This window comes from Phaenicophaeus curvirostris, chromosome 1 (assembly GCF_032191515.1).
Source record: "Phaenicophaeus curvirostris isolate KB17595 chromosome 1, BPBGC_Pcur_1.0, whole genome shotgun sequence".
In the NCBI taxonomy this organism is placed as follows: Eukaryota; Metazoa; Chordata; class Aves; order Cuculiformes; family Cuculidae; genus Phaenicophaeus; species Phaenicophaeus curvirostris.
The window spans coordinates 39,104,008-39,128,259 of NC_091392.1; the positions used below are offsets into that span (position 1 = coordinate 39,104,008).

Below are 24,252 nucleotides of genomic sequence, written 5' to 3' on the forward strand. Positions count from 1 at the left end.
GGAGTATTTTTGTTTACAGTAGGGTGCTTCTTGGTTTTGTCTTAGTACAGTTTAAGTTCTTGACTAAGTGTATGCTTTTTGTTTAAATCTAATATTTATGTATCTTTGAGGGGTTTTGACCACACTTGCTTGGTGTTCCCTTGAATTGGTTTACCTAAGAAGGGTGAGACCAAACATAAATAACTATATGTTTTATGTGTTCATGTGATCTATTTTGGATTGTGTTGTGGTTCTGCGTCTGGTGAGTGTATGTCTCTGCTTTAGAAAAAGAAAAGGACTGTTTTGCTATACGAAGCATGGTAGGCATGAGACTGCAGTTGCTTCTTGAGTGAAATTCTGTAGTTTTCTTACCTCATGGAGTAAAAGAAGTTTGTAGTTATTCCCTCTCCACACAAACCTTCCCTAGTAGCAGTGCTGTTTGAAAGGGTTTAAATGATCCTTTGGCCCTTGGCACATTTGCAACAGCAGCTGCTCCCTAAACTGGATGTTCCTGACATAACTGGCTTTGTGTTGTGGTTTTCTTTTAACAGCACACCATAGAAACCCATATCCAGAACCCTTTGTGTGTTTATTTTAATTGGATTACACAGTCAGAAACTACCTTAGGAAACAATGTATGCAGTTACTTCAGATCTCAGAGAAATCCGTAGGAGAAAAAGGGACACAACAGGGCAGCGGAGACCTGACTGTGATCAGCAGCCACTAGAAGAGCAGGTACAGGTACTCATTTTGGTTCTGGCTTGGGAGGTGCAAAGGTCCTCGCCTGGCAAGCAGCTGCCTCAGTTTTCCCATCCGTTATTATCTCAAATCCTTTGAAGCTTCATTATCAATGTTGTCTTACCTTTTCTGCATAGTTCTTTAAGAGCCTTTTATCATTTCCTGGGCAGGTGGTATTATAAAACCGGTTAGAGAAACAGTGCTGATGTTATTGAAATAATTACCCTTCGCATTTTCCCCAGCCTGTCAGAACACGCACTTAGCTCTTTTTCATACATCGTGGCACATAAAACTCCTGTAATGTGCTGCTAATGGGGATCTCAAAGCAAATTATCTTTTGATTAAAGCCAGTGTACATATGAGATTGTTCTTCTGAGAAACTCATAGGCTGATTGCCTAAGCTTCTAGTCATACCAGCACATCTGTGGTATATTAAGCCTAAATGCCAGGCAGAAGAGTTCAGTGGTGTCTTTACTCCAGGTTACATTTCTTTCTGGAGGAAGAAATAAAATTTTCATAACATACCCAGGGTTTCAGTGGTTACTGAGAAATTTCCTCCCAGTCCCATCTGGTGAAACCAGTATGCTTTAATGGAGAATGGTAATAGCTTCTGACACTCTTGTCCTAACTACTTATATCTTATTAAATTCAGGTACATTTTGTTTGCTTGGAACTTCCCTCAGGGATTTAAATGCAAACGCCAGACCCACTAAAAACCTGGGCAGTTAATAGAGGGTATCAGTTGTCACTTAGCACTTGATTTTTGAATTATTTGATGTCAACCTCCCTTCTACTGAAGGTGGGATTGACTTTGAAAGGAGGAAAACAAGGATCCTGATATGGTATGTGAACCACTGAGGTGGGACAGGTGCTGCTGCTGACGGATTTTGCTGATGGGTTTTGCTTGTGCTAAGTGGTTCAATGAAATATTTTCAATGAAGAAAGTAATGACAGTTCCTTGGGAGGAGATAATCCATATTTTCTTTACACTGTTGAAAAAAGTCTCTTAAATGTTTTCTAAGGATTGTTTATTTGTTCTAGTCTACCTGATTGCCTACCAATTAAAATGGATAATAGAGGTGAATGTGTTATTATGAAGACCTGGTAAACAAAGTGAGTGAAGAATAGATGCTGTGAAATAGAATATGTACTGCTAAATGTAAAATGTTTTAAATATCATTATCCAATTGTACATAACAACAGGGAAAGCAGCTCTCTGGTTTTGTTTTTTTGAGAAATGAATGGTTCAGGCCTGAAAAGTGAGGTGAAAAGTCACTGCTGCTGGTACTGCCACAATTCATTTTAATGTCGTCAGAAACCAGTGGTTGAAATGGTTCTGTTCTGAAGCAGCACGGTTTTTTTAAAACCTCCTAATGAAGGAGAAATTATGCATTTGTTGTCCTCTTTTTTAATGGATAAACCTTTCTTCTGAGGAGGAGAGCAAAATCTTCCTTAAAACCAAAAGTAAAATTGAATGTACATTTGTCCAGTAATTTAAGGATGCAAAGGAACAGTGTATATGCCTTAGAACATCTGTCATGCTGCAGAAAACAGAAACTTGAACTTTTCTGGATCTCTCTTTTGATATTTGGTATGTTGTTCGAGGCAAGAGAATTATACTCAGGTTGAGTGAGTCTGCTCCTTTACCCTTCAGGGAACAGTGCACTGTATTTACTGACTACTTTTGACAGTGTTCCTTCAAGATGTTGCAATTGCACATGACTGCTAATTGATTTTGGAGAAATTTATAGCTATGTCATTGTGTTTCTGGCTAGGATTTTCCTTTGGAAAGGGCTGGGTGTGGAGTACCATGTGACAACAATCCTTTGAGCCCTTAATGCTGGTTTAATTAAATACTGCTTCCTATTTTTCCCACCCCTGCTGATTTAGAATAATCCATTGGTTTTCCAGAAATGAACAACTCGATGCAAAAAAAAAGTTTAGTTTTCTGGGCTAAATTCTACTTTGGTGACTGAGTCCCCAGAGGTCAGTTACATGTCCATGAAAGTCTTCCTGGAATATTGAATTTAGGCTTGAAATCTGTGTGGCTAAACACTTTGATACATATTCCTCTTTGATTTACTAAACTTTGTTAGGGTTGAGACATGCCTCTGATGAGCGGTATTGCACCAGATAAATGTGATGTTGTTTAGGGATTGGCTATGTTAGGGAAGGTTGTTTTTGCAATTGCAAAATTCCCATTCAAAAACATTTTAAGAGAAAAACTAAATTCATAAAATATTGCCGGGTCTAAATGGCAGTTTTCAAGTATTACACTGAGATTTGAATGCACCAAAATATACTCTAGATACTGAAGGTGTTATACATTAAAAAACACATTTTATTGAAATTTATTGAAGCACATATAATAATTTCCTAATATGTAGAGGTCAGAAATGTAGATTTTTTTTTTTGTAGTTTGTCTGCTTCTTAAAGATGGTAATGGATTAGTATGTAATCTAAAGAAGGGAAGTTCTTTTTCCTCCATCGGCTCTGCAGTCTTATCCTGTCTTCTGATCTTCTCCTGTTTTCCTAATTGGCTTTTACCCCCCTTGGTTGTACATTAAATTCTTTCTTTACAATTATACCTCAGGTTTTCATGGAATAGCTTTGATAATGTGCTATTTAGGTTTCCTGTCAGGCTTCATTATCTTTTGTCATGTGTTATTCACTGGTTCGCTTTTTTTATTCTGCTTCCTTGAGCCTGCCTTTTCAGTTTCCCCTCCCTACCTCGCTTTCTCATGTTATGCATGGCAACCTTCTGCCAACTCCAAGGGCTTGTCAGTAAAGGGTGAGCCAGATGGCTCCGATCTCCACTTCCCATCCCCGGTGAGGCTGGATGTGAAGCCTTTTTGGCAGTCCCAACTATGGTGCTCAGGAGCAAGGAGGTGGACAAACCAGTCCTTGGCTTCCAGACATATAAGGAAGATGCCGTCTTGCTGACTTCTCCTGTTTCGCTATTTTATGGTTTACGGGGTGTCTAATGAGGTTCCAAATCAGAGAGAAATGGAAATATTGGTAGCACCGTTGCTTGGGAGTATTGATGTTCTGACACAAGGAATGGGGAAGAACTGGGTGCATGCAGCTGGTGGGACCCTCATCCTGGGGCTGTACACTGCTCTTGGAGCAACTTTTCTTTCTGAGGATCAGTCAAATGTGAAACTACATGAAAGACTTGCAGTGAATTTTTTTGCTCAGGAAAGCATATGGGGCGATGCTTTTGTTTTGGTTTTTTTTTTTCTTTTTCGTCACAAGAATTTTTAAGTGAGTCGGTGCTCTGCTTTTGTAGTAAAAGAAGGAGTTTCCTTTAATATTGGGGTGGCTTTCAATTGTACAGCTTTGTAGTTTGGCCTGATACACAACCTGAGATAAAAAGTTTTAAGAAGATACACACTCTGGGAAAATACTTAAATTTTCTAAAGCAATCTGGGAGAAGTACACCAAACACCACCCCAATCGCTCCCCACCCCTCCCCATTCCCACCCTCTTTTTTTAGAAAACAGAATAAATAGTAATTTACTTTAGAAGAATCTTGATGCACATTTGTGCATGTGAGATGTGCTGATTTCATATGGTTTCATGTTGGGGAAGATTCTGAGGTCCAATACTCTCCCTCTCCAATGAGTGAGAGAAAGTTGTTAGAGGACTGCATTTTTCCAATACCAAGTCCATTATTCCAGTATAGAATCCGGTCTTGGTAAAGTTTGAAAGGTCTTAGGAAATGAAAACAATTGTGAAGATTGTCATGAAAGAGAATTTTTATCTTTGGCATTTCTTTCGTCCCTCTTTTCAAGGGCTCTCTGCTGATTTTGCTGAAAGAAAGAGGTAGGTGAAGCAAGTTGATGTGGACACAGCACAAAGGGAAACTTTTCACAGAGTTGGAAATGCAATAATTAAAGCCTTCATATATATCAGAGGCTATTACAAGTACTGCCTAAAGATAGATGTGTTTTAAGTTTTTGACATTATCTTTTTAGTGTAGCTGGGGCTGGGGGTGTGTGTGAGTATGAAAGGGAGCAAGTTGAGAGTGGTGAGACACATGCTGCTGAGGTGTGCTGCTTGGCTGCTGGGTGAATCCCTCTACCATTCTCCAAAACATTTGGGGGTTACTTTTATCACATTAACTTTGGAGCACGTACAGTCCATATGCATTAAAAGAATCGTTTTGAAGGTAAACTGCTATCCTTTGTTTCCCACTGAAGAAGTGCTCGCCACACATGGCAAAAATGTCGTAACTGTGCTGTTCCCATCGATACCTCTGGTACAATACAAGGATGTTCTCGTCCTTCCTCCCGGTGACGTCGCCTCAGCTCAGCATTTTGGCTCTCGCCTTCAGCTGAAGGGCAGCTTAGCGAGACGTGGGGAGAGCCTGAAGGAAGCAAGCAGCACATGAAAACTCTGCATCCTTTATCCTGCTCCCTAACCCCCTTGTTTATGGATAACAGGAACTTGGGTGTCGCGCGTTTTCATAAATTAATCTCCAATACTTTATCTTTTTCTTTCCTCTTTTATTCAGTGGGGTTTTTTTTCCTAGTTTTGGCATTCTTCTTGTGTATTTCCTTTTCCTTAAGATGGGGGAAACATAAGTTAACCCTGCATATTTGTCACTGGATGTTGGCCTGTCTCCACACCTACAACACACATGTTCTGCCTCTTGTTGCCAACCGCGGTTTAAATTGCGGGTTAACAAAATGTAGCTCCAGAGAGCATCTCAGATGTAGAATGGAGAGTCAAATGTGACATGAGAATTGATGAAGGACCCATTTATATGTTCAACAACAGCCTTTTCCTGTGGGTTATTTTCAGCATCAGCTCAGGAAATGTGTTTGTGAAGCTCTGTAGTTTGGTTTGTATGGTGATATTTTAACTGCAGCAAGGTCTAATATTATTGTAAATGTAGAACAGTTAAGATATTTGGGGCGTAAAGTAAGTGTTGGGAAAGAAAGCAATCAAAATATTAACTTCAGTTTTTATTTCAATGCCAACAGTGATATTGCCTGCTTTACTTATTTATATTATTATTTATACTTGATCCTGTTAAAAATATTTTTATGCATAGACTTACAAAACCATGCAGCTGTGTTGTTTCAGTGGACTAGACAAAACTTAGGCTAGGGACAGCACAGGAAGGATGTAGCTCTGTTAGAGCAAGTCCAGAGCAGGGCTACAAAGATAATCTGAGGGCTGAAGCACCTTCCCTGGAGGACAGGCTGAGAAAGCCAGGGTTTTTCAGCCTAGAGGAGGCTCCAGGTAGACCTTATAGCAGCCTTTCAGTGCTTAACGGGGGCCTACGTGAAAGCCGGGAGGAGCTCTTTATCAGTGTGCAGCCTGGTCAGGTGGATGATCTTTAAGGTCCCTTCTAACCCAAACCGTTCTATAATTCTGTGATTCTGTGAATGCAGGCTTTGTTTTAAATGTTAGAATCCAAGAAGTTTCTTTTAAAAATAGTAAGTTTATACAAGTTTTTTTCCTTATCGTATCTTTGTGCTTAAGAAAAGCGGCTCCACTTCAGTGAACTGAAAAAAATGGATGTAAATAAATAAAAGGAATTTTTATCAAAACTGCCATTTTGATAATGACAAGCTGAGCCTTAGGGCTCAGTGATTTCAACTGTGCAGAGTTCAGTTGATTTTTCTGTTTTGCTTTGTGTTTTTTCCCCTCCCAGTAGTGTTCCTAGGGGCTGGTTGTTGAGATGAGCTGAGAAGTTTAGAGTAAGTGTCTAAATCCCATTCTTCTAATCTGTGCAAAAGATGAGAGGGAGAACACAAGCTCGATCTTGCAAATAGCTCAACTATTCTTTACAGCTAGTGAGTGTTGGTTTCAAGCAAACTATTTCAGCCTGTTTTTCACCAGACTACCCAGACAGCTACATCAGCTCCCGTGCACGCAGTCATGTGTTTAAAAGTTAAGTCTCTCCATGTTTATTTTAAATCTAAATGACTACTTTTTGAGTACTCTGCTATTAAAATAGCTAGAAGATGACAGAAAAAAATGACATGTAAAAATGGAATGTGGTAGGTTGTGTGTTGTTTCTAGATTGAACAACTTTTTTAGGAGAGGTGTTGCAGCTTTGATTTCAGGGACGAACTCCCCCCAAAAGGCATACAAATAATGATAAGTCAATATAGAAGGTATTTAGGGCCCTTGATTTTAATGGAGCTGAAGCAATTGAGCATTGGAATGTTATGGTAGCTCTGTCAAGGTAAAGTTAGGGGTTTTTCTGACATGAGTATTAATAGGAGATTTGTTTCTCACTTGATCTGAGGCATTTGGTTTGAGATTTTTGTCACATTTTTATTATAGTTTTCTAGAAGTCTGTTCAGTATGTACTGGAGTTGTTGGAGGGCTTTCTTTTTCATGTGACTGGAAAATAAAGTGTTATTTTTCTTCTTATCCTGCTGTCCTTTTCCAATAAATGTTTTCCCACTAGGGTCTGTGTTGTGAAGTGAGAGAAGTTAGAATAGCAGGTCCTGGCTGTAAAGGAGTACTGTGTATTGGTGGTCCTGTTTTGTATTGTTTGTTTTCACTTCCATGCCAGGAATTTTTCCCAAAAGTCTTGGCTGCGAGTATTGTTGATGTGCAGCTCTCCCTCTGAAGTAGGGCTGGAAACAAGAATTAATAAGAGAGGGCAAGATGCTGTAAATTCTGCAAAGATTTCCCTCTTTTACCTACACTGGGAGGCAGATGATTTCTCATTGCTTTGAGCGGATGATGGAAAGAATTGATGCAGTGACTGCTCCCCTTGTACAAGTCTCCAGGCAGGGGTTTAAACCCTTGTGTTTCGTAGCAGGCTTTCATTTTCCGTTATCAATGCCCAGGGCTGTTCCCTTGTATCCTCTTGGACTGTGTTGTGCTACGTGGGCTTAATCTCCTTTGGTATTTTTTCTGGGACAGGGCAACACGACCCTCTCTCCTGCTTGTCTCAGTGTCATCTGGGCAACGCTGTGCAGGAGCTGAACTGTGGGTACCAGTTTTCTTGAAGGCATTTAAAACTGAGACCTATTTATTTATTTATTTATTTTTAATGTGACTTTTCTATGGCAAGTGTGGAAACATCTGAAGCACGCATGTGTGTTTATGTTGAACTTTCCAAGGAACTGAGGAATTGTCAACAAATGGTCTCGTTGCTCCTGTGAGCATGGGAGGCTGCCTGCAGTGAACGTGGTCCTTGGGTGCCTCTGGCCACGGGAGCTCATGTTTTCAAATTGCAGCTAAATGTGGAGATAATTTGAGAGCTCTTTGCACCTTTTTTTTTTTAAATTGTGTTTTTTAAAATCGTGCAACAAAGTGTGTGCGTGACTGGATTGATCATAGTGTGCCTGACTGAATGGATTTCTTAAAATAAAGGTACAAAACTTATTAAGCGTGAAACACATGACAAATGCCTTGCTTATTTTTTTTTTGCTTAGGATGCAAGTCAGACATTATTTTTCTTCTTGTTGAGGAGAGAAATAAGTGCTGTCTTGGCCTGAGGATAACAAATGCTGAACTAAGTGCTGCTGGCTGCAAACATCAGGATAACTTGGTTCTAGCAAGTCAAGTGTTGCGGTTTGCAGCACACTCAGCCAAGTAGAGGAGGAGCTGCCAATGGCATGATCTAACAGGCTGAATGTGGTGGCAGCTCTCAGGGGTATTGGTGATATCCTCCTTGCACAGAGAACCCAGGTGTGGGCAGGGAGCACCAGAGGTAAAGACCGAGACAAAGAAGGTGTTTCTTGGTGTTTCTCTTGGCAGGAGCAAACTCCTAGTGTTCCCCCCAAGCCTCTCTCTGCAGCCAGCCCTTTGCTTGGGAGGCAGCAGACAGCTTGGGAAGTGCAAGCATCTGTGTACCAAAATCCAATTCAAATAGATTGTCTTGAGCTTGTCTTTTGACAGTGTATGCTGCCATCAAGGGTCCTGACTTCCTATAAAAAATGTAGGCACTTAGGCAAGCATGCAGTACATATGATTCTGTTTTCAAGAATTGAAGAATTATTTTAGTCTTTAAATTGCAAGTTGAAAAAGTAACCTGATAAACATAAGGTATTTTCTGTTCAAGTTGCTCAGCTGGATGCAGGTTGTTTCTGTTTTCTAGCTGTGATTCTTGAGGAGCGCTTATGTTTGTAATTGTATCCTCAAAGTTCTCTAAATAGCACAGAGAGGATGTAACGCAACAGTTATAAGGGATGCAAATAACCATGTATTCATTGTTTTAGTTTGTTTGCCTCTTGTTTTGTGGTGCTTTTTTTTAAAGGCTGTTGTAGAGGCCTATTTCATTCCTTGGCCATGTCACCTGTGGAAGGATAGCTTGCAGAAGGAGCTAATGAATCTCACAGGTGCCATCTATTCAGGTAGTCTTAAAAAGATAGATAAAAGGAAGGTCAAAATTAATACCTGCCATATTCCTTAGCATGAGACCAATAAAAACTACTAAATGTTACTTTTTTTTTGTTTTTATTAGCTCTAGTAATACAAAGAGCTTATTAAAATTGAGTTGTTGCTGCAGAAGAATGAATTGTGTAACTCTCAAGCTATCGTGTAAAATACTGTTTGAGAGGACATCTTGCTATCTCACTTTCTCGCTGTGAAAAAGCACCATTTTTGGCTGAGAAGCTGAAGCCCAAGCAGCTTGGCTGGAATAAGGCAACCAGTCCCGGGCGCTGGCAGACAAACCAGCATTGCGAGAGCCGCAGCGGTATCCACCAGCCTTTCTCTCACTGTCTGCTGTACCCAGAGAGGAGAGACAGGATCTCAGCTTCAGCTCTTTCCATCATTGCATCTGTCATTAAAGCAAAGAGGTGACTGATGCTGTAGGAATAACTCAGATAAGTAAGCCACCTGGTCCAGGCTGCGTTTCATTCTCATTTGCTGCTTAATGGTCCAGTAAACCTGAAGGAGAAATGAAAAGGCAGGGGGACATGAAGGGGACGATAAGGGAGAGAATTTTTTAGCTGTAATGGTAGACAGTCGCTGCTGTTCTGAGAATCTGAAGTTTAAATGATGAGATGAATATAATGGGTTAGGGTCCAGTTGCATCTGGAGTGATATGAACTTGATCTTTGTGCTTTCCAGACTGGTTTGCAAAAGGAAACATGTGCCTATGTTGGCTTCTTCAGGCTGTTTGTGGAGGTGAGGTGTTGCAGCATAATGTAACTCATCCAAAAAGTACATTAATTGATGTCTTTATTAATCTTGCTGATCACTAGTTCTATCATGTGTTTTCTTAAAACTTCCATAGCAGCTCACTAATGCTCTTCGTTACTATTCATTATTATTTTTGTGCTTTGCCAAGTATGCTTGCTTTCTATAACTGACTTCCTTCTTTCCAAAAACCTGCAGTAAATGAATATCAGATCAAGACATAGAACTGTCTTCGATAAAAAGTAATAAAGCAAAAGGAGATTCAGTAAGCAAACCCAAGCAATTATTAACCAAGCAGTAGTTTCACTTTTGCTTTGGCTTTCCAAGAGCATTTTCTGTTGTCTTGAGCACTCGAATCAGATAATTGCTTCCTAACTTATTTCAGGATCTTAACTTGATTTCTATATTTACAGCTTTTCTTTGTACCTCAAAAGGGACATTCTGAATTTAGACCTAACAGAAAAGATGCCCTAGACCTTTTCTTTTTTTCTTTTCTTTTTTTTTTTTCCCCTTTAAATCTTTTATCCTCGGGGTTTTCCGGAAGCATACAGCTAGGTTCCTTTGAGGGAATTGGTCGATGAGGCATGCTGCCTTACCCATGGCTATTACAAGTATAAGGCACTATGAGAAAATGTAGTGGCTTTATCAGCATTTGCCTCCACAGAGGGCCAGTGTGCTTTTAGGTCTTGAAAACAAAGCAACTGAACATGCCTTAATTATTGAAATTGATTGCAGAGACTGGTGATACTGAAAATGAAAATGGATGAACAGCAATAGTAATTTGAGATGAAGTATTATAGCAGGGCATGCTTACTGGCTGTTTGCCAGTTTGGTGTGTGATTTGATAGTGGGTCAAGAACTTGAGTTTGTGTACTTTTGCCTGTATGTTGAAGGCTTTCTTTAAAAACAAACAAAAACATCCACCAAAACCCACAATGATATATTGGAGGAAGAGACAGAAGGATAAAGATGCTGGGGCACTCCTACAAAAAGCTGAGTAGAGTGGACACTTTAAAATAACAAAAGGATGAGAAAAAAAGAATTTAGCAGTATTGTATGCAAGGTTCTGTTCATTCAGCATCCCTACATACTTTTGATTACTTATTGGAAATAGAAAAACATCTAAATCTAAAAATAATGAAGATTGTAAGGAAACGTGTGTAAAAGTAGCAGCATGGATGAATGTATTTTAAAAAATTATTTGGAGCTGTGGAAACTTGCCTTTTAGTAGTTATGGTGATGCGAACACTTGAAGTAATTCCAGTATACTCTAAAATACTTAAAGTTGGGGCATTCCATGGCAGAGAATCTCTCTGAATCATCTCAGTCAAGCTTAAAATACACTTTGCCTTCTAAATGATTTGGAACTGAGACTGAAATGTTAATTGTGACTTCAGGCCATAGTGTCCTATCCAGTGCCTAAATCAACGGTGCCTGAAAGTGAAACCTCTGGTGTATTTGAAGTTTTTGTAATAATACAAATAAGCTAGTCTGAAGTAGTCTTGGTCATCTTTTAAAGACAGTAAGAGGTTTTTATGCTGATTAGAATTTATTTTTCTGGCTGTAATAGCTTGATGGCTGTTCTTGAGTTTTGACAGTTTCTCTTGCCGTATGTCTTACAAGGACTGACATGTTTTCATCAATGTTATACTATCGCAGTATGAAAATAGAACACAATGTATGTGTTTCATCCCATAAACTGCTCATTCTAAGGCAAACTAACTATCCCTTCATTTTTCTGTGTCAAATAAAAAAGCCCCGTGTCTATATTTAGATAACTTGCTCACAAGATACAGCAAGTTATTCTTACTCAGCGGGCAGCACAGTGAGTTGGCGGTGATAGTGTTTCACATGACTGATAATGCAGAAGTTTCTCTTGGTAGTTCTGTGGGTAGGACAAAGAGTCGTGATGAAGAGGGAACAAGATAGAGATACGACACAATATCCCCAAAATACTTATCAGAAGAGCTGCTTAAAAATAGCCACTACTGCATGCCTGTGGTATTATTTCCAAATTCATTTAAAGGCTACCAGGGATTTTGCTTTGTCCAGAGATAACTTTAAGGGAACTATATATACACTCAGGTTAGAGATGACTTCAGAGGTAAAAGTGCAGAAAGAGTAATCAGTAAATAAAAAACTGCTTTCTGTTTTGACAGAAACCCCCTAGTATTTATGATGAAAGGTTAAGGCACAAGGTACAAGGAGAGTCACATATTCTCGAGCACATGGCTGATAAAGGGAGATCAACACAGTGACTTCGTCACCATCTCTTCTGAAGAAGAGGACCTTACGGCTGATACCACCAGACACACCAGAAGTGTGTCTACCCGTGGCTATGGTATCACATCCTATCCTTGAACTTGTTTTATTCTGGAAAATGGCTGGGTGTGAACTGACTTTTGATCACTAATCATGTCAACGTCCACTATGGTTTTAAAACCCAAAAGAATAATAATAAATGAGAGAGAGGAGAGAAGAGGAGAGAGAGATGAGACGAGAAGAGAAGAGAAGAGGGAAAAGAGAGGAGAGAAGAGAGAGATGAGACGAGGAGAGAAGAGAAGAGGGAAAAGAGAAGAGAGAAGAGAGGAGAAGAGAGAAGAAGAGAGAGATGAGACGAGGAGAGAAGAGAAGAGAGAGATGAGACGAGGAGAGAAGAGAAGAGGGAAAAGAGAAGAGAGAAGAGAGGAGAAGAGAGAAGAAGAGAGAGATGAGATGAGGAGAGAAGAGAAGAGAGAGATGAGACGAGGAGAGAAGAGGGAAGAGAGGAGAAGAGGAGAGAGGAGAAGAGAAGCGAGGAGAGAGGAGAAGAGAAGAGAAGCGAGGAGAGAGGAGAAGAGAAGAGAAGCGAGGAGAGAGGAGAAGAGAGACGAGAAGAGAAGCGAAGAGAAGCGAGGAGAGAGGAGAAGAGAGACGAGAAGAGAAGCGAAGAGAAGCGAGGAGAGAGGAGAAGAGAAGAGAAGCGAGGAGAGAGGAGAAGAGAGACGAGAAGAGAAGCGAAGAGAAGCGAGGAGAGAAGCGAGGAGAGAGGAGAAGAGAAGCGAGGAGAGAGGAGAAGAGAAGCGAGGAGAGAGGAGAGAGGAGAAGAGAGACGAGGAGAGAGGAGAAGAGAGGTGAGAACAGAGGAAGAGGAGAGGAAGAGAAGAGAGAACAAGGTCCCCAGAAACCTCTCAACAAAATATACTAGGCGGTAGAACCTCAATGCCATGTCAGGCTGTGAGCTGAGTGCATACAGGATAAAGGTGCATAGGGATTACTCTGAGGTGGTTTGGCTGGTGGGGCAGACACTGCAGTAGGCAAGATTTGGTAGATGTTTCTCTTGGCTCTCATCGTTTCTGTTACATGAATAGTAGGTGCATACACACCAGAAAGGCAAGAAAAGGAGCTAACTCCTTAAACATCGCTGTGATTCACAGAAGTAAAAAACCATATATATTGGGTGGCTGTCATCTGTGGACACTTACTAAGCATCCTAAATAACCAGTGGTTAATAATTAAAAACTTTAAGGGTTTTTTTACTGGGAATTTATTAAATAAGCTGAATCTTCACCCAGCACTGGCCAACTAGTGTGACCTTCATCCTTCAGTGGTGGAATGGTTATATTTGTGCAAGCAGAATACAGCCTCACCTAGAAATATGCTTGCTTCTCACTTTAGAAAAGGGGCAGGTTTTCTAAAATTTTAGGTGTTAGTACAGTTGCCCTGAAACAATTAAATCGAAAATTATAGCAAAATTTGGGAGCGGGCATCCTGTAGAACATGCTTAGGCAAAAGAACTGTGATTTTGCAAGTGTGGAGAATAATGGTTTTTTTGGTGGGAAGGAATCCTAGTTAAAGGATAGAAACAAGGGCAAGAACATGTACCTTGACATAAGAAAAGGTTACCGAATAAAGGACTTTAGAAGTGAATTCCAGTTTGATTAGAGATAAAGCACTTAATACATTTTCAAGCGGGGGGAAAAAAAAAATCCCAGATCAGGTGTAGATTCAGTGACAGATGTGGATAGCAAAATTGTAAATAATATAGTTAAGGAAAGAGTAGTAGTAGTAATTTCTGTTGCACATTTTGATTAAAGTAGGGGGGATATATACACTTCATCTAGTATTACAGGTGAGATAAAGAGGGTTGTCATCTATGTGATAAGAAGATATGAAATGGCATCTGCTAAAATAGATCTTCTCAGGCCAACAGGTCATTGACTGGGAAGTAGGTAGACTAGACAAGGACTTTTCTGAAATGCTTAAGTTAACAAGTAACTGAAGAAGCCTTGGTGTTCTGCTAGTGCAGTTCCAGGGGAAGCTGCAGTGAAAAGCCACTTCTTTTGCATTTCTGAAGCTCGTGGAGGCTCCATGCACTGTTGTCATCAGTGCTTGTCTCCCTGGTAGACACACTCTTTCTGCATGCAGTTGGTAATTTCTAAGCTGAGATAACCGAGTGTCTCTGTGCATGCTGGTTGCGGCTGTCTTGGCTCAGGGTCTCGCTTGAACTCAGTGATGAGCTTGCAATCTCCTTCCTCTTCCACCCCATTCAGTTCTGGGAGGCAGCAACATTTCGGGTGTCTCCCGAGTCCTTCCTATGTTGTCTTAGTAGAACCAAGCTATTTTAATCCTTTGTACGTCTTCGTGGCTGACCAAGTTTGTCCACAGGCCAACTTACCTTGTCTTCATCTCTAAATGTATTTCTACTTGTGATCAACAATTGTATGCTGTTTTGTTTGTAATTTTTTTATTTTAACTCCAGCTTGAGCACTGAATAATCAACACCTTGTGGCTGCTTGAGCAACTTCACATAGCCAGTGTTCCTTACTTCTGCTGTTCTTCTCACTGGCAGCCACTTCCCATGGGATCCATGCTGACAGGTTTTCTTGCTAGTAACTACTGGAGGTGGTGAATCTGAAGAGTTGCCCTCCATCCCTGCTTTCTTGTGATTCGGAGTTAGGAAAAGATCAGTCGTGACCATCCCTTGCGTAGGGAAGCAGAGGGCAGCTGTACGGAGCAGGGTGCAGCCCTGATGTGTTGCCTGCACGAAATGAGGTGTTGATCAGCACGACGAGATCTCTGCTGGCTGCAACAGCTTGGGGGCAAGGGCTTCTGCATTTGTTTTTTGGTTTGTAGGGTAGTAACCACTTCTGGCTCATATCATAATAAGCCTGTGACCGCCTAGGATCTTTTTGTAGGTTTTGAACACAGATTATGTGAATTTTGACACGGCTTTAGTGTAATTGGTAATTATCAGATATTTTTAGGGATTAGAAGTAGGAGCCCAGGGATTTGCTATGTTTCTGTGTAACTTTACCAAAACCTCAGGCTCCATTTCCTCTAGTCTCTTTATTCTTCTTATCTTTCCCTACCCCCTTTTTTTATTTTCTTCTAGAATTGCGTTTCTTAAATCTACTGAAGTTGTCAAGACTAGTTAGATGAAGAAGTTGTGTGGCTGTCTCTTGCAATTTCTGTGTTGCAAATACAGATGAAACTAATGCAGAGAGACCTCTATAATCACTGTACAGGAGCAGAACAAGGTTATATTTTACAGGCTTGACAACTACCTGGAAGGTGTATATCTCCAGGGCATGGGAGATTTAACCATAAAAGGTTCTGCTTTATTGTTTTTAAGAAGAATTATTGAACAGGATGGTTGTGATATTGCCCTCACCAATGCAGTTGTTCAGTGTAGGCATGGAGAAACAACCCTCTATATATAAAATTTCAGCCATAAGGCTGCAGTCTGAGTGCCATATCTGGAACAAGTTCTGGTGCTGTCAGACAGGAGAGCAAAATGGCTATGATCTATCTTTATCATTCAGACTTACAGTTCAAATGTTGCACTATAGATGCCGACAGCAATAAGGGAACAGATTTATCAAACTTTGTTTTTGGACAAGAATAATGTAAATAGTTGAAAGGTACTGTGGCATTTGCTTGCTGTGAGCAAGCAGTGTATCAATACTAGCTAGATAAAACATTAGAGTTATGAGTCCATTGTGGGAAAGCCTAGCACTGTCGCCGTCATCTTCAGATTACCCAGTACTGTTTTCAATGCTTTGGATACACAGTAGACTACTTATTGCTCTTGACATAAATAAAGTATGGTATGTTTTTTGATTTTACGTGTTTTAATTTTAGGTCGTTAGAAGAATACCATGATCATCCTAACGTAGTAATGGGAGATCTTCAATCAGACGAAGAAGATATCATGAACAGTTCTGATGAAGATGATGACACAAATTCCGATTCTAGCAAAGGGGAGCCAGATCTTCAAGAAGATAAGCAGGTATCTTCTTATCGTTGTCTTCTGAAACTATTCCTCACTCTTGCACTATTTTGTAAGTAGAAACCTTTTGGGATATTTTCAAATAAAAGACATTGAATCAACGTAACTTTACTTCTTTTTGTCATTCTTATTGTTTAATTTTTTTTTCTCTAAAATTTTTATTTAATATGCCTTGTGCCAAGAGGTCAAGTTTAGAAATATCCCACTAGAAAGTGTGTATTGCTTGGCATATTTGTTCATAACGTTTCACTGAGTCATGGAGCCATAGATCCTGCCTGCCATGCCCCTGTAATAGAGCTAAGTGCACAGATCAATGTTTAGAGATCTCCTGTTTTGAGGCTTCCAGATATCTTATAATGAGGCTGTCTCTGCGTCGCAGACCCTAGAGTGCACGGTGTCTCTTGTGCACTGAACATTTAAAGTCAACCTTTGATTTGTCAGCCTCGGTGAAGCCTGAGGAAAGGTGCTGGATGAAAGCTGCAAGGTCTGAGAAGGTCCTTCTGAAAAATCTCTTGGAAGCTGTAGTTTTGCCTGGATGTTCCTATTTCAGGGGTCCTGGCCATGAGCAAAAGCTATGTTCCAGTAACCACCACTGCTTGGTGCACGGGGGACAGATCAGAGAATCATAGAATAGTTTGGGTTGGAAGGGGCCTTAAAAGATCATCCAGTTCCAACCTCCCTGCCATGGGCAGGGACATCCCACTAGATCAGGCTGCCCGAGGCCCCATCCAGCCTAGCCTTGACTGAAACAGTTTTTAATTCTTCCTTTCCAACGGCATAAAACACAAAAGGCTCAACCTGCCTTTCAGCATTTAAGTTCTTTAATTCACTCCTTTGGTGCTGAGTGGAGACTATTGGTGTGTGTGTGTGAGACCTGTTGTTGTAGGTTTGCAGAGCCACCTCTATGGCTCTTGGAGGACTGTAAGCCACACTTGACTGTTGTGGTTGAGGTCTGACCTTCTGCTAGCTTCTGCGTGTGCCAGCTTGGAATGATTTCCCCTATTTTTAACCTTATTTCTTCTTCAAATGAGGAGCAGGAAGGCAGTGCTAGCTACTTAGAATGAAATTAAGTCTAAGTGTTCCTATCCCTCTTCTTGGGGATACCCGCTTTCTTACTTCTCAGTCCTGGACACTCTGACACCAGCCTGTCTGTAGACCAGTGGCTCTCCTCACCATCAGTCCTTGCAGCTCCGTTTCCTCTGATAGTAATTATATTCACTTCCATTTCCTAAAAATGAATAATTAAAAAAAAAAATTAAAAAAAGAATGAAACTTTTTTAGTGCTGGAATTGATGAAAACATGTCAGAGCTGAATGTCATTTAACTAAATCTTCTGAGAGGAATAGTAAATTGGAGGAGGGAAAGTAAATCGTGGAAAAAGCTAGTTCCTGTGAAACTAAGCAGGACTTTGCCTGTGTAGAAGCTAACTTAACTTTCTTTGCCTCTAGAAATGCCCTCAGCTTTTCATGATGCAGTTTTACAGGAAAACATCCCTATTATGAGGCTTCTCAGGCAGGTTCCGCAAAGTAAATCAGTGCTTGTTGTGCAGCATCTGCTCGTCTGTTTGCTTCAGCTGCCTGCGGCACGTGTGGCTGGCAGCTGGGGATTAACAGCCCACATCCTAATGGGGAGAGCAGCTGCGAAGGAGAATGAAGCCAGTCTCTGCATTGGTCATCAGCTGGGCTTGTTTTTATTTTTCCTTACCACAAGCATCTGGCTGATTTGATACTTTTTATCTCTTAGAGCAGGTACAAGGTTCCTTTCCAATGCCAAGCCTGAAAGCCCCATTTGTATCTCTTCGGTTCTACCATTAGAAACTCTTTTAAGCCCAGCGTCTCTTTGCCTGAGCAAACGCAAAGTGGCCTTTTCAGCGCCAGCTGGTATGGGAAAGCCTTTCAAATGGAGTTGAAAACAGACTCTGATATTTCGTTTTGTAATTGTTTTGTGTTAGCATCTTGTTCTCAAAATATTAATTTTTCTCATTTGCTAGTGTCACATCTCCAGTGATGGGGAATGCCTTGCTCTGCGTAATTGAGTTAGTTGTAAATTCAGTCTTGTAAGGAGTGTCAGCTGTGCTTCGTATAAAGGCATTGAGATCTGAGGATGGGTGTTAGTCTGGCCCGAGTCTGACCCTCACAGATTTAAGAGGGTTTTTTTGGAAATAAGTTTAATTTTAGAAGTAAAATCCCAGCTCTTTGTGAAGGTGTCTATGTAGTATAGAACATAAGTAATGGATTTTGCTTATATGCGATGCAACAATGAATTATCAAATTTAGAAATAAATTTTAATTTATTAATTTGGCACTGTGTCAATTACATTAAAAAATAGATTTTTTTTTTATTATGACTTTGAATATAACAATAAATAAAATAAAATAAAACCAACCTGTGGATATAATTGGTTCCATGATTTGATTTCCAGCACTTGAGACTTGTTTCTAGGTTCAGAGAAGACCTAAAACTCCAGATGAGTCTTGCAGCATTAGTGCTTATGGACCAAAGGTTCATATGTGCAATGCCACAGATACCTGCTTTTCTAGATAAGCTGTTCAAAGCCATGATAAACATTTTCTAGATAAACTGTTCAAAGCCTATATTATGCTGCCATGCTCCATACAGCTTCCCCAGGACTTCCATCACACTTGTGTTGTATCTCCTGTGATGTTTTAGTGCTCCTCATCCACGGTCTTTCTTTGCAGCCCATTGAAATGAAAGCCTGAATATCTAATAGCTGTGGTGACAGGTGGCAGCAGAGAAGCATATGGCAAACCATGAGAGCTGTTGTGGAGAAAGGTGTTTTGTCTTAGGGAAATTGCATACGGGAGTCACACTGGGTGGAAACACGCTTGCATCCTACCACCCACCCCCCTTTGCTTTCTTATACCTGTTCCTTCTATCTGATGTTCGACTGGAGCATTGATTTTTTTTTTTTTATTTTGTAAGCCAGATGTGTGTGCATAAAAACCAACATCATCTCCACAGTGTCTCAGGTAGATGATGAGACTCACACTTCTACATCTTTGTAGTATGGTTGCTCTGTATTCAAGCAGCTGCTTTAGTAGATAGTCAGAAGCTGACTTTTCTTTGTGATTTTCTTTCTTTCTTTCTTTCTCTCCTTTCATTTTCTTTTTCAGTAAAGAAAAATGTGTATTTCTTTTAAGATGTTCCTGAAACCCATATTAGTTTACTGCAAATATTACTGTTAATTAGTAAAAAACATCAAATATCTGTACTTTACTATTTTGGCTAAACAATAATTGTCACTTGGTAGGGCTTTATTCCTTATGGGCTTGAGTGCTTCCTGTAATAATTAAAGAGAAAGGCTGATGGTGTTATAAAAACTACTCTTAGCTAATATTGTTGTTTCTAGCTGCAGGCTAAATTGATTTTCTCACAGGTCCTGGGAAGCTGGAAGATTTCAAAGCCAAGAGATTTCGAAGTAGTATAAAAAGTTTTTATTAAAAATAACTGTTGAATAATTATATTGGATTTGAGGAACTACTAGCAGGAAATGGTTCTTTACAAGTTTTAGTAGATGCATGTAATTTTGTATAACATGTAATTTTATTTGCAGAGTAAGGCAGCTGGAAAGAAAACAAAGGTTTACCATATTGCCAAGGAGATCATGAGCTCAGAGAAAGTGTAAGTGTCAATGCTAAACTTAACAGCTACTGAATTTCTTTGAATTGGGCAATTAAGATGTGACTGTTTGCTTTTCTTGCTTTTTTGATAGGTTTGTGGATGTGCTAAAGCTCTTGCACATTGTAAGTACCAAAAAAAAGTTGTTTCCTCTTTTATTTGTTTAATCTGTTAAAGTTCTATGTTTAGGCTTTGTTGTAGTGAATGTGATTTTTTTCTGCTGTATCTACATATTCAAAATATAAAAACAAATTAATTAAGCAGAACTTTCAAGTTTTGGATTTCATAAGATGGATAAATATTTTGGTGGTTCCTTCTGCATTTCTTTAATTAATGCATGCAGTCTTCCAGCTGAATGGGGGTATTGCTTGGATATTGAAAATGAGATATACATCCATTTATGTTAATCAGCCATGTATCTATAAGCCAGCTTGTACCATAGCAACTAAAATAAAAATCTTCAGTTAGAATACCTTTTAAAGTAGAGAGGGGGGCAGTATCAATTTAGCTTTAGAAATGGTAATGGAAACACACATTCTCTGCGTAATCTAACTAATTAGCTCTAGTGGTGCATCTATCACCATGGCAGCATATTTTGGGGGGCTGCAATTCTTTGACAGATGCTTGATTTCTGATAACAGCTGTGATGTGCAATGTGTTGTCCACAACCAGGTTTAAGTATTTAATCCATGCTTATGCAGACCAGTCATCTGTTAAACATGCTGTGTTGAAGGTGATAATAGTAAATTACAGAATAATTTAGCTTTCTCTATCTCCGTTTTATGTGTTTTCTGTCGACTTCTAAGTGAAATGTGTTGGTACCATTTTGTCACTCTATTAAATGCAAGCATAGTGATTTTTTTTTTTTCCTTGAGCAATAGAAGTGGTTATATTGCAAACAGATGCGTTGGTCTCTCTCGGTCTCTTGAGAAACATGTTCTGTGAAACTGGGAACAAAGGCTCTTACAGATGGATGTATACAGTCCTGTAATATGGAGATCTTTCAGGGAACAAAAAACTGGCCACACCACTTGCTGATTCCTTTTTGCCTTCCATTTTAGTAACTGATTTTCTTATTCTGTTCAAGCTTGGTTTTTAAAAGCTGGGCCAGGCAGTTGCAGCCAGCGTATAGTTTGTTTTTGACATGGCTTTTAGTCCAGAACTCAAGCTTCAGTACTGGTTAAAGGAAGAGCATTGTCCTAATGAGCATGGACAAGTTTTAAGCTATATGATTTTTAATTTTCATATTCTTCAGGCGTATAGCTTATCCCTTAAAGGTCTCTTCACTTTACAGTGTACCAGTTCTTCAGGAACTTCTACTGGAAGAAGAGGCTGTTAGTGAGGAGGATGCAGTCAAGCAAAGGAACAATGGGGGAGAGGGAAAATAGGGAGTTTACAAAGTTTCTGGGATAAACTTAAGGTTGTCCATGCAGTGGTATTGTGCGGTGCTGTAGGATGTGTTTTGTTTTGTTTCAATGAATAACTCACAACTCTGTTCATGACAGGACACTAGTTTCTAGCTGCCAAATTGAAACCATTAGAAATGTTTTTGTTGGCTAGCAATAACAATCAACATGTACTTAGCCTGCTGTAACAGAGAGGATGTTAGGCTAGGAGTCAAGGCAATACTTTGTCCTCAGCATGTCTCTTGGCTTGCAGCAGGACCCTTGGTGAGTGTCCTTGTCAGAGTGGGCACCAGCTTTGAGGCTCTGTGTGTGCATTCTTCATTGAATAAAAATTGCCATACCTGAGAACGGTTGCAGAAACATTTTTTTTTGTATGTCCACAGAGTGGTATGCCTGAGGATTTGTGTGTGTTCACCACAGACATTATTGGATCTGTTTGGTTAATCATGTATTTTTTATGGCTAATATTTAAACATTGATAAAATGATCCTTTCGATTTCACCTGCCCTTTGGCTCACTAGTTTCAGTTTCAGGATTATCAACTGCTAGTCAAGCAGCCTCTGACAGATCTCTGGAATGAAAAGTTAGATTCTCCCTAGGCTGGGCTGTTTTACCCATAAAAAGGTTGGGCTAGTCAGGGAAGGCTCTGTTACACCTTCTGAACTATCTGTTAGTGGTTTTCCAAAGACTAAATACTCAAAATTTAGTGACTAATTCCATTAGCAACGATCTAAGATTAATAATGTTCTCCTCAGTCTGTCTTACCAATTCCAGTTAACACAGCCCACGGCACTTAGCACAGCCAGGGAACAGGACTGTTGATGTCAGAAAAAGATTTTTAAGTTGCTACTGCCTAGAGCATTTGAAGTGGAGTCTACAGCAACTGAGAAGGTGGGAATGTGATTGAAAAGTGGTTACAAGTACCACTGAATATTTTTCTTTTAGCATTCTTTTCTTTTATATTTACAAAGTCAAGTTAGGTGGAGCAACTCTTCCAAGATACCAGGGTGCCAGTCTATTTGGACACTCGCACTTGACTGCTTCTGTTGAAGACAGAGTACAAAATTTCTCTGGAAAATTATAAACACTTGGAGACACTTCTGTAAGATGACATAAGCTGGTCATAACAGAGATAAGGTACTTAACTGGCTTTGCACACTGATGCTCTCTCAAATGTATTCAGCGAATAGGGTTGCTTGAGGGAGTATCAAACATGAGATGTAATTTTGAATTCTCTGTATTTCTGTGACTGTCCTAACGCTTTTTTAGAGGACAAGATTCCAGTAAAATGCTGTTAGAAGCTCCTGAAAACAAACGGGCTTAAATTAAACCAGCTCATCTACATGCGTCTTTGTGAGGTGGCTCATGCAGGGCTTCCAGAGGATAAACAAGGGTTGAGAAGATGGAGAAGTGCTGTTTCTTCCCTAAGGGCACCCACAGTGAAAAAGGAGCAGTGAACTGGATGTAAAACATAAGTGACAGTAGGAGAAACAAGCTTGTCACTGCTGTCTGAGATGCTCTGTGCCTGAAAAACACCTTATTTTCCTGGAGGAGTAAGGCAGGATTGCTGCCATTTGTACTTCTTTGGTGTGGCATTCTTTGGAAATTGTTTGCTTTGCACGAAGTGAGAGGAGCTCTTCAGCAGCACCCTGGTGCCATAAGGGTAAAGTGCCTGGCTTATTTCCTGTCATTTCTATTGTCCTCTCCTTTCTAAATTTTGTTCTTTTGCCAAAACTCACCACCCTGTTTGTTCTCCTGTCTTTTTGAACTTTGTTCATTGATACTTCTGGTCCAGCAGAAAAACGTACTTATTGGAATGGCCTCTTCCACTGCAAGACTTTGTGTATAACTTTTGTGTTGTGTGAGCAAAGAAAAACTTGGGCCTGTGGGCTTTTGCCTGAGCCTGTAGATCTGCACTTCTGACTTAGACCCTTGTTCTGTCCTTATTAGGACTCTGAGGGCAAGTAGGAAGTTGTCAGGAGGCACTTCTAACTTTTCTGCAGCCACAAGATCAGCCTTTTATTGAAGAAAGCAGATAAGAGGTCAGACATCTTTCTTCATTTGTTCTGTGTCCTTCCAGAGACACTTGTAAGAGTCAGAAAATCTGGTTTAATATGTTTCTGTTTTCAGAAGACAATTGCAGAATCACATATACATTTATAAAACCTTAGCCTTTTTGTATAGTAGAGCCAAATATTAAGAAAAATGGGAGATTTGAAAAAAGAATATAGTGTGCACACTAAGAAATAAAATACCTATGGGTTTTGAAGCAAAGGAAGTCACAACCTCTGGTCCTGGCTTACAACACTGATCTACTGTTTGGCTGTGAAAAATTCTCTCAGTTTCCAAGTCCTTTTTCTCCAACTGTAAAACTTCAGTATTTTACTGGTCTGAGGTAAATATGTTGATAATTTTTTAGTCTGTGCAGTGCTTTAGAATTGCCGATTGAGGCATTTGACAATGAATTGCAGCTGTAGTTGGCTTAATTGGAAAACTAATGAAATAGTTTTGGTTTGGAAGGAAATGTTGTTCTGCTACCCAGACTATTCCTTGAAGTAAGACTCTGGGAATATGCCACTGTTAAATCATTGGTTATTGTACAAAATTAACTGTCTTGTATTGTTAAACACTTACAAATGATAGTTCCTAAGAGAAAAAAAGTTGTGTAACTACGTGGCAGCTTTCCAGAAGCAATCTCATATGTTTGAAAAATGTCATGATCCATGCTTACTCATAGTCCTTATTAACTGTTGTTGCTATAGTTTAGCTTAACAGTTTATGGGTAATAGTCTAACTGCCTATTTATATTTTAAATAATGCATTTGTGAAATCTTCTGTAGCTGTATTCCTAGCAGTCGTGTTTACAGTTTGTCTTGTAACAGCCTGGATGTTCCCTAGAGCGTGAAATTTCCCTTCCCTCCTCCCCCTGTAGGGTGTGTGTGTTCCTTGAAAAGCATCCAACCACAAGCATACTTTCTTACTTAAATTAAACTGATATTTGAGCTGTCTGCAGGTGTATTTAGCTGGGAGTTGTACCTCAGCGGAAGGGATTATGGCTTAATTTTGCTTTGCTGATGGTATGTTCTTGGATAACAGATC

The 24,252-nt window shown here is 39.8% G+C and overlaps 1 protein-coding gene across 1 annotated transcript in view; it reads left to right on the top strand.

The window, feature by feature from the left end:
• Positions 1-24,252, top strand: part of FGD6 (FYVE, RhoGEF and PH domain containing 6) — a 75,768-nt gene that overhangs the window by 15,167 nt on the left and 36,349 nt on the right. The window contains exons 3-5 of the mRNA XM_069853272.1: positions 15,961-16,108; positions 19,683-19,750; positions 19,842-19,872. Of these exons, the coding sequence (XP_069709373.1) occupies positions 15,961-16,108; positions 19,683-19,750; positions 19,842-19,872 (247 nt within the window). The remainder of the gene's footprint in view (positions 1-15,960; positions 16,109-19,682; positions 19,751-19,841; positions 19,873-24,252) is intronic.